Below are 10,296 nucleotides of genomic sequence, written 5' to 3' on the forward strand. Positions count from 1 at the left end.
CTGTTGGAGTTTGAAACATTACACCGGGCACCGCTCATCACTTGGTGCAATTACGCAAGTACTCACAGTCCCGACTGGTGTCATGTGTTTATTTTCCATGGGATCTTATTTGGCTTAATTTGTGCCTCTGTTAAGCCTGGTGCACCCTGTATGCTTTTGGCCATCAATTTGCTGTCTAAGACACATTTTGGGAATTGCTAAAGATTTCTTTTTATGTAGGGCAAATCGTCCGCCTTTTAATCCCATGTGACATGCTGAGACAGACAATTAATTGCCTTTCTGGGCTTTAAAGAAGAGAAGCTCTGACATTATATGAAAGTTTGGGTCAAAATCCTGCAGTTTCTACCAAACCAGCTTTTAAAAGCATCAGTTAAAACACAGCATTTAATGTTTAAATGTATGTGTGTTTAAAGGAGAGATAGTGAGACTTTTAGTTAAGATGCTTATATTAGCTTATGATATGATAAACATTTCATTATTTAGCATTATAGTTAAATCTTTAACAAGTCAGTTCTGAAAATTTGGCAGTCCAAATATTTTCAAGCTACAACTTTCCCCCAGGCGAAACATTGCCAATGCAGCAAGGACTTGCTTGTGTTTGTTGGGTCCTGTATCAGTTTTGCATGTCAATGAGGACGTCAGAACATCACACGATTGATCGGCCAGTCAGCGCTGTCAACCATGACCGAAGTCCTAAGATGTATATCGCAGCATCTGACATAAGACATTTAAAGTCACATGGTTTGCTTTGGCTTTTACCTTTTCACAAGGTCATGTAGTACAATCTGATCATAAGAGCAGCAAATATCAATGTGCAAAGGCTTAGCTACATGTATTTACAAAACTAAAGCAGCATTGCATATGAATTTAAAGCATATGTTTAGTTTTTGAGCTTCAGTAGCAAACCATTAGTTTAAAATCAGACAAACTTACTTTATCTCAACCGGGCGACAATTACAGACTTTTCTTTTCTCTCAAAATGACAGATCGGAACGGACTGGGATGCCAAAGAAAGGATTTTCCGTAACTTTGGGAATCTGATGGGTCCCATGGACGAGCCTGTGGGAATGCAGAAGTGGGGAAAAGGGTCAAATGTCACTGTGACCGTGGTGTGGATTGACCCCACCAACGTCATTGCTGCTACCTACGATATCCTGATCGACTCCAGTGCTGAATTCACTCATTACAGGCCCCCACTGAACCGACCCCTGCGGCCGGGCATGTGGACCGTACGTGTGCTTCATCACTGGAGCCCTGTGGCCGAAACCCGCTTTCTGATCACCCCCCTTACTCACCACAAACACCTGCCAATGCGTCAAGGTAAGAGTTAAACCTGTATGCGGGTCAGTGACACAAATAATTTGGCAAGATAAAAATTACTTTTTTTACTTGTTTTAAAAGCATGCTTCAGGTTTATTTCAATGCACATAGTGTATTTATGTTCATTTTATCCAATCAAAAATGACATTTGCACCATTTTTATAAAAGTTAAGACTGAATGGGCCTGAAAATGTCAAATGGTGTAACCGTCAATTGTGCCAAAGAATGAGAAATATTAAATATTTTATCCACCTTGATGGCATGTAAGCGTTATCATAAAAATAAGATATAATTGTATTAGTTATTTTTAAATGTAAATTTTAATGCGTTTTTGTAACATTTGTTCTGACATATGGTGAAAAGTGCTCTGTTTTCTAAATAATCTTTGACAAATTATGTAAAATATATGTTTAAAAAAATCATATTATGCTAAACGAGATCATATTTTATTCCACATTTTTTATGAATATATTTTATTTTAATTTAAATAATACTAGTTACACTTATTGACACAGACCGTTTACACCACATTGACATTTTTGCAATTATCCCCCAAATATTCTTTCAAAATGAAATAAAACCAGAAATTTTAGACTTGGTCCTTAAAAATGTATGCAAGTAATCTGCAAATTTATTTTGAAATTTTAACCCTTTTGATCCATACGGACCCAAAATAATTAACGTCACGTCTTGACCCATGTACGAAAAAGTAAAGCAAATGTTTACACAGAAACCAACATAATAATGTCTGGTTTATAACGGTCTCTCCTAATTAAACTGCATTTTTGTTATTTAATTATCAATTTTAGCTTTGACTAAATATTTGACCAAAACCAATAAACTTAAAACATTAAACACGTGGTGGTGAATAACTCACAATTTGGCTTCTAGACTCAACATGCATGTTTAATGCAACTCCAAATTCACAGCATAAATATAAATCACGGCCAACAGCGTGGTCTGAAAAGCCGAAATTTATTCGGTGAGAAAACAATTCAAAGCTTTAAATCAGGAGTTCTCGCCAGCTCATTCGTCTAAACTCACCTTCCTCCAGATACAGTGACTAATGCTCTTGTATTTGGATGCGCTGTTTGCAGAGCGTAGTCTGACACTATGCTACATTGTGTATTAAACTGCTTCAACCTTTCAGGTCACCACCCCCCCACCTCCTTGCTTTCAAAGGCACTTTCCTGCCTTCACGTTGAGTCCAGCCTGCTTCGCTGCCTATATATAGTCCCATCTCACAGTCACGAATGAGTAATACACCAGGCCAGGTCACCTTTCATATAAGAAGAATACTGTGTGTGCAGTAGAGGCGCAGTTGGTATCTCTGATTGTTATACTGTGTAAGCGTTTTTTCAGAATGATCAACACCCTAAAATGCTCCTAATGAGGGAGAGGTTTTGATTGTGTATCGGTGCATGTGTTTTTGGGTGGGTGATAAAAGCGTGTGATTTACCCGGACCGCGATATGATTAATGCCCACAGCAGGCATGGAGTCCTAGAGCAGGCATCCCTGCACCTAGAGCTAATAAAAGTTTATGGAGTGTGTTTATGTGGCTCAGGTTGGGCAACTCGATGTAAGCATGGTGCTCGCCTGTCCACGCGTTTTTGGCAGGTTGCCCACAGTGTGAAATTGAATTTTTTTGGATGGGAGGGACTGGGTGGAGAGAGGTGAGCGAGGTTGGGAAGAGACATATAGAAGTCATCCTCAGCTACAGAAAAAGTGTAAGGTGCTTCAGGATTTCACAGTTTTATCTGTAGGGTTTCTGGGTCCTTCATCATCCGGTATAGGTGTGATGCAGGCCTGTCTGTGAATTAAACTTTATTTCAGATGTTTCTACTAAAATCTTTACTAATTGTTGAAATACAGTGGAATTATCAATATTCTTGAAGGTCTTATGCTGGATTCACACCAAACGCGGTAGAGGTGGCAAAAACGCAATATTCGCACGTAGTTGGACGCTTAAACATTTTGAGTGTACTCTCTTAATTTGCGCGTGAAATTGTAGTCATTCGAGACATTCACATGGAAATTTGCGTCATGGGAAGGGCTTCTGCGACTCTGCTCGCTTCCTGTAATTACATCACTACCAGAGCAAGCTCCTGATTGTTTAACGCTGCACGATTTTCTGCCCAGGTTCAGATTTTTCAACTTGCGCGTTTCTTGCGGCAATGCTCAATTCGCGTCATTTGCATGAACTAGACATGTGAATGAATGCGTAAACCTGTCTCTACATTGACTTAACATTGAAATCACTTGCGCTTGACGCCTCTACCTCGGCTGGTGTGAACGCAGAAGGATTGAGAAGGATTTAATATAAAATGATTGGTGTTTGAGCTAGTCTGAGCACAGTTTAAAACATTCCTGAGATCTCATCTATACTCAGAGATTTCCATTCACTTTTCATTTAACCTTATGACAAAGTTAAACAATTTTGAAGGAAAGCTACTTAAAGCAACAACAAAGATTTTTTTGTACCTTAAAATAACATTTCCAAAAAAGTTCAGTGGTTCATCCACTCGAAACAGGGTGAACGGCACTTTCACATTCGCTTTGCAGCACTCTATCGGCCAAAACCGCACTAAAAAAGTTTTCAACCGTCGGGTCATGGTCCTGTAGTTTTTTTTTTACGGCAGACCTACAATCCAATCAGAGCCAGCTATGCTGCAGTATTTACCACAGTGGTAATGGACAATTACGCTTCTAACCTGTAGGGGGAGCAAAGAGCAAAAAGTCTTTAGTGTTGCTTTAAACATTTTTATTTCAACAAACAAACTTAAAGAGCTAGAAACAAAACTGCAACTAGGTGAAGAACGATTTACAATGCTATAAATGTTAAGTAAGGGATAACATACAGGCAGACGGTTGTTATCGCAGAAATAAGCCCCAATAATGTGAACTGTGATTCTTGTACCTTTTTTGAAACATTTTATTTAGCAAATTTTTTACGAATGCAGACCTTCTGTGAGGAAAACCCGTTTATTTTTAAAGGAAAACACCACAGTTTTTCAATATTTTACCATGCTCTTACCCCAACCCAGACAAATCAATACATACCTATCTTTTTTCAATGCGTGCACTTTTAATCTTTGTACATGAATTTAGAAGCCGCCAAACACTTCATGTTTTTCCTATTTAAAGACTGTTACATGAGTAGTTGCACGAGTATGTATGGTGACACAAAATAAAACTTTTATTTGGAGCCATAGGAATGAATGGGGCTATGCTTAATGCTAACACATTCACAAAACGCTGTACAAAGATTAAAAGTGCACGCATTGAAAAAAGATAGGGATGTGTTAATTCATCTAAGTTGAGGTAAGAACATAGAAATATATTGAAAAACGGTGTTGTTTTCCTTTAAGATAAGATGTACAAATTGTCTCCAACAGGCTATTTGGTTTATTCATTAGTAAATATAATGTCATATTTGTTATAAAAATACATATTTATATAACATTTTTGAATCCAAACATAGTTCTAAGATTTTTAGAGGAAATTAATTTTAAACATATTTTCTAGTCTTTATTTAATTACACTTTATTCTCGCCATGAATATAGCCTTAAAAGCTGTTATGGCGTTTAAATGAAAAGAAAGAAAGATATTAATTTTGTGTTATATTTAACAAAGATTAAAATTATTTTCAACATCCGTGTGTTATTAATATTGATGGTTTGTTATATGGAAATAACAAACCTGCAAATTTCACGACCAATCAGATCAAGCATTCCAACGAGCCATGTAAAAATGTTAAGATCCAATATAAATCTTCAGCTGTCTGGAGAGACCTTGAGACTTTTCTATGTTAAAAAATATACACCTAATCCTGTGAATACATTAATATTCAAAGTTTGCTTTGCTTGCAGTAACAATCTTTTTATTTTCTCCAACAGAGGACACTTTGAGAATGCACAACGGGCCACCCAAGAACAGTTACATGGAGCAGAGTTTCCATGGCCTCAACCCCATTCTTAATATTCCAGTCCATCTGGGCCAGGTAGAGGCAGCGGAGCTCAACGCCGGGCTTACGGGGTTTGAGCTGGAACGCTGGGTGGACAGTCTGGTGGGTCAGGTGTGGTCTGCTGTGGACGTGTGTTCAATAGGCCCCAGTGGCTGTCCGGTTATGCAGACATGCAGGGAAACGGCATGGAGCTCTCTCAGCCCGGACCCAAAGTCTCAACTGGGCCCCCCCAGAGCCAACGGGCGAATCAGGTAGCAGCATTCGCAACCCTGAGGACTGGCAGACTTTTTTTAGGTCGTTTTTTATTTATTTTCCAGCGTCGCTCATTGTCTGCTCTCAAATGCAAAAGTGGATGCTGGGAAGTTCATTTTAAAGATTTTTAAATGCGTGCCCAGCTGGTTATTTTAAACTCTCGAGTGCTCTAGTGATGTGAGTGCTGTAAATCTTCTTTCTACTTTATTTATTTTAAATACTGTGATTGAATTTTTGTTAACTGGACGCAGCAGATGTAACTGCTGAATGCTGGAATGCAATTTTAAGCACAGAATGGACTTGAACACTGGTTGTAAGACCAAAAGAGATGTTTGTATGGTAAAGCCTCTATATTTAACACATTTCATTGTAGGATCAGTGTTTTTCAACTTATACTTTATTAAAATCATTTTTCTGATCATACAGTGGCCCCAAATATAAGATGCATTTTAATATGTGTGTACACTATACACTGTAAAAAAAATGAAAGCTGCTCTACGTAAAGGCGGGGTGCATGATTTTTGAGAAACGCTTTGGAAAAGGAAGTTGGGCCGAGTACCAAAACACACTTGTAGCCAATCAGCAGTAAGGGGCGTGTCTATTAACCAATATTGCTGCCTGGATTGTGTATGTGTGGGGCAGGTCTTTCAAAAGAAGGTCCAGATTTTATTGGGATAGGGGCGTGTTTGTTTAGGTGATTTTAAATGTCAACATTGGCTTTCAGAGATCATGCACCCCGCCTTTAATAAACTTACTTCAATTGGAACAACTTAAAAAAAAATTTTTTATAAACTTACATTTTCTAACTTTAAGTGAAAATTTTAAAGTTCAATTGGTAACCGCTAAAATATTTAAACATTTTAACTTAAAGTGAGAAGATTTAAATTGGAAATTTTTTTACATTTTAGGCATTGTCAATTGAAATTATTTTTTAAGTTGATCCAACTTTTACTTTTTACAGTGTAAAACAAAATATAAATCTAGGTGGTGTTTTATTTTATTTTATAAAGCACAAATAAACTTTTAGCACAACATTCAGGGTTTCCTGGAGCACTTTGCAGTTCGGGCGGCCCACCTAAGCTGGAAAACCTTACCGCCTTAACTAGGTCGTCAAAAAAAAAAAAGAATTTGCTGCACAAAAGGCCGTCAAATGCATTTCGGAGAATAGCATGGACGTGCTTCACACCGCGAGCGGGCACGCGCGCCACACGGCCGAAATGGTCGGTCACTGTCTGGAGGATAGCAAGTTAATAAAACGTGTGTCCGTGAAAATTATAAGTGGACTTATGTTTTGGGTTTATTTAAGCCTGTTATTGTATTAGTCTATAGTTTTTGCACATTTAAAGTAAGTTAGCTGGTGATTTTTTTGTTTGAGCAACCTGCTAGCTAGGTTTCACGTGCCTGTTGATTCGATATAATTGTTGAGCGCTCTTGCTCACGTTATTTATGTGCATTATTTACATGCTACAGTAGTTACACTCCTTTAAGATAATGTAATTAATAGTGGGAAATAATCAGTTTTTACAGTCTTCGTGCTATCGATCATCGTTCGCCAGACGTTCTACAACATTTGTTTCAGTTTGTGTTTATTAACCCTTTAGTTTCACTTCATCACGCAGCTATTCGCGTTAGAGGTAAAAACATTTAATTAATTAATAATTGTGTATGTGTTCATTTTCTGTCATAGTTTCTTCAAAATTAAGTTTTATTTGAGTGTTTTTAATAAAAATATTTTCATTTTCACCATGACCGTGTACGCAACGCCCCTTTGATTGCCACGCACCCCACCCAACCCTACCACCTTAACTAAAAAAAAATTAGTTTCTGCTGGAAACCCTGACATTTCACAAAATTGTTAACATAAAAGATTACAAAATAGATATATTGTTTAAAACTAACACACAATATATAGATGAATATGCCTGCATAAATCCAGCAAAAGTAATATTATTATAAATAGTATTTATAATAATGAAACCAGTTAATGCATTTAAAATGTGACTGTACAAATTGTATTAAAATGTCTAAATATTTTGGGACCACTGTATATAATTGTCACCAAAACAACATTGCAGAATTGGGTAGTCTTTATAGAAATACTTCTTGTTTCTGTCAAATAGGAAAAAGTTTGCTTTTGCAAAACCCCGAAAACAGTAACTTTTTAATAAGTTATTGGTTGAAAAACATCTGTTTTAAACGAATATTGAGCTTTTGACAAGCAGAGTTTCAGGCCACATTGCCACATTTCTTTAAGAGAGTGAATCAAGAGTAGCATGTGCTTGGGGACTCTGTGAAGTGGCAGACTGCTGACGCTCTCCCATGTGAGCTGTGCTGGCGCTCTGTCTGACTTCTGTCTGTATGCTGTTGTTCCCCTTCAGGCTACCCAAACTTGAAGTGGAAGATGCCAGCTGTGCTGGCACATGGAGAACGAAGTAATTTCTCCACTTTTTATTGTATCGTATTTAATTTTTCCTTTCCCCTTAAACAGAGGTACTGGGTAGCTGAGGGTTGTACTGTAAGTTGGCTATTTATTCATGTGTTTATATAAATGAAATAGATATTTTTTAGTCAATGACTAATGCCTACATGCTGTTTTTTGCAGCTTATTCAATACCTTTTGTAAACGAGCTGCCTTTATTTACAAAGGCTATTATCCCAACTGTATAACTTCAAACGCGAGATGCGGTACTATAGTACAGGCCTGAGATCCACCTGTCCATGTCATATTCACTAAGCTCACTGGGAAATTAACTGTATAATCTCGAATGACCTCAAGAACTGAGATTTATGTCACGCTGCTTTTGATTTCTTTATTTTGGTCTTTTCATATGAGCCAATGTTTGGTATGTTTGCCATGTGTTGCATAAATCTTGCTGGACTGGTTGGTAGCATCCACACAATGTCACTGGAATCGCTTCCAGAAGTTGCCTGGATGAGATTTTAACTGCTCCCAGTCGCATGTACACCATTTGGACGTCAAATGTTCCAGACTGGGCTTTCCGGATTACTTGCGTACATAATAATAATGATTTGGACCTTTCGGACGTATTTTTAGAAGATTGCAAGCTTGCCGGACTCTGAAGTTTGCATTGGACCAACATTTTCTTCATTTTTGCAAACCTTTTATGTTTTTACATAACTCCATATTCAAACCAGGCTAGTGTGGGTTGTTGCACCCTATCATTTAAGGAACAGATCTCCTCTGGGACTGTAAGCCTGGCCTTGTCATTACTTTGTATGCAATCTGTTATCTGGTCCTCAGAGATGTGGTGTCCCACCCAGAGTGCTCAAGCGGTGAAATGTCACCATCAACATGTGATCAAAAGGAGGCTCGTAAATTGAAAATTTTCAGCATACATTCCCAGCGGTGTGTGAAATGGGAATGCATCATTAAAATTTTTAGCAGAGGGTCTAATGCTTGTCTAAGTGGTGTTACATCTGTACTGTACATGCGTGAAAGTGCAAATTATTTGATATTCTTAAAAAAGAGAGAGAAATTATATATAATTATCTATTCATGTATGTTTCAAAGATTTTAAGCCAAGATCTTGGTTTGTTAAGTGAGCCTTTTTGGATAGTTGAAATTGAACTGTATGATATGTTGAGAACTATTAGACACTTAAAGGTGAAATGTGTCATTTTTGCAAGGGAAAAATATTTTTAATATGCAGAGACCGCTTATAAGTAAGCCATTCAAATTTTGACTTTGGTGGATGTAACGTAAAAAGTGAAAATGTTTGGAAACGGTCGGTTTGCTAGAAATTACATACTTCACCTTTAAGAAAATCCCTGCAGTGGGTGGATCTAACCTCACAACCTCCTCCTTTCACATGACTTACAATTTTAAATGTCTATTCTGCGTACATTAAAAAGATATTTATTACATCACTCGGACATCTCTTATGTACTATAGTTATTTTGGTAGGAATGACGATGTAAAGTATTTTGTAACGGACAGATGTTATCAAAGTATTGTAAATAATCTTAAGTTTTAAAAAAAAGTGTCGGTGTGGTGTTGAGGAAAATCTCATGTGAAAATGCGGAGGGTCTGTGAAGGGCTGTGCTGGTACGAGTGTGTGGTTTAATGAACATTTTTGCCTTTCAGAGAATCTTGTGGCGTTCTCTGTGCTGGAATGTTTTGTTGAGCAACTGTTGCACAATTTATTTAAACCCCTTGAGCTCTTCAGTTATAGGGGACCTCTGTGCCTTAGGTATTGTCCTGTCATACCTTCTGTATGTAAACATCAAACGTGTCATCTCTGTATCTTTTCATTTCTCCACAAAACCAAAAATACTGCTGTTGTAAATGCCTTGTGTATCAATGTTGGTTTTGTTTTCTCTTCATACCGAATTTTCGAATAAAACAACAACTCCTTTGTCATCTCACTTCTCTTTTTTCATAAAAGGTGCTTAAATACCAGCGCACAAAATCTATAGGCAGGAAACAGTCTTTCGTAAGGCCTCTAAGGATACACAGTTGCAGACTGTAGATAAAAAAGCGTATGTGTCTTTAATGTTGTTACATACCTTTAGATATGATGCTGGAGATGAGAATGGTTGGTTGTGTGTGTGGTCCCTAGAGGCTGATCTCAGGACTCCCTGCATCCCTCTATCCTGGATCAAAGAGTCACTTTTAGCACATCGATCTTAGCCCAACACTGACTTGCTGAATAAGGAAAGACGGTCTAATTAGCAACTACATGAATACACCTGTGTCACCTGCAGCATGGAAACACAGCTGGCCTTATCTGCGCAGCA

General features: G+C 37.7%; 1 protein-coding gene across 2 annotated transcripts in view; it reads left to right on the forward strand.

The window, feature by feature from the left end:
* The window catches only part of xylt1 (xylosyltransferase I), a 102,111-nt gene extending 92,192 nt beyond the window's left edge, over nucleotides 1-9,919 (forward strand). For both annotated transcript variants that reach the window (XM_073857387.1, XM_055194191.2), the window contains exons 10-11: nucleotides 987-1,320; nucleotides 5,219-9,919. In XM_073857387.1, the coding sequence (XP_073713488.1) occupies nucleotides 987-1,320; nucleotides 5,219-5,541 (657 nt within the window). In that variant the 3' untranslated portion in view covers nucleotides 5,542-9,919. The remainder of the gene's footprint in view (nucleotides 1-986; nucleotides 1,321-5,218) is intronic.
* Nucleotides 9,920-10,296: the final 377 nt, after the last annotated feature.

This window comes from Misgurnus anguillicaudatus, chromosome 19 (assembly GCF_027580225.2).
Source record: "Misgurnus anguillicaudatus chromosome 19, ASM2758022v2, whole genome shotgun sequence".
In the NCBI taxonomy this organism is placed as follows: domain Eukaryota; kingdom Metazoa; phylum Chordata; class Actinopteri; order Cypriniformes; family Cobitidae; genus Misgurnus; species Misgurnus anguillicaudatus.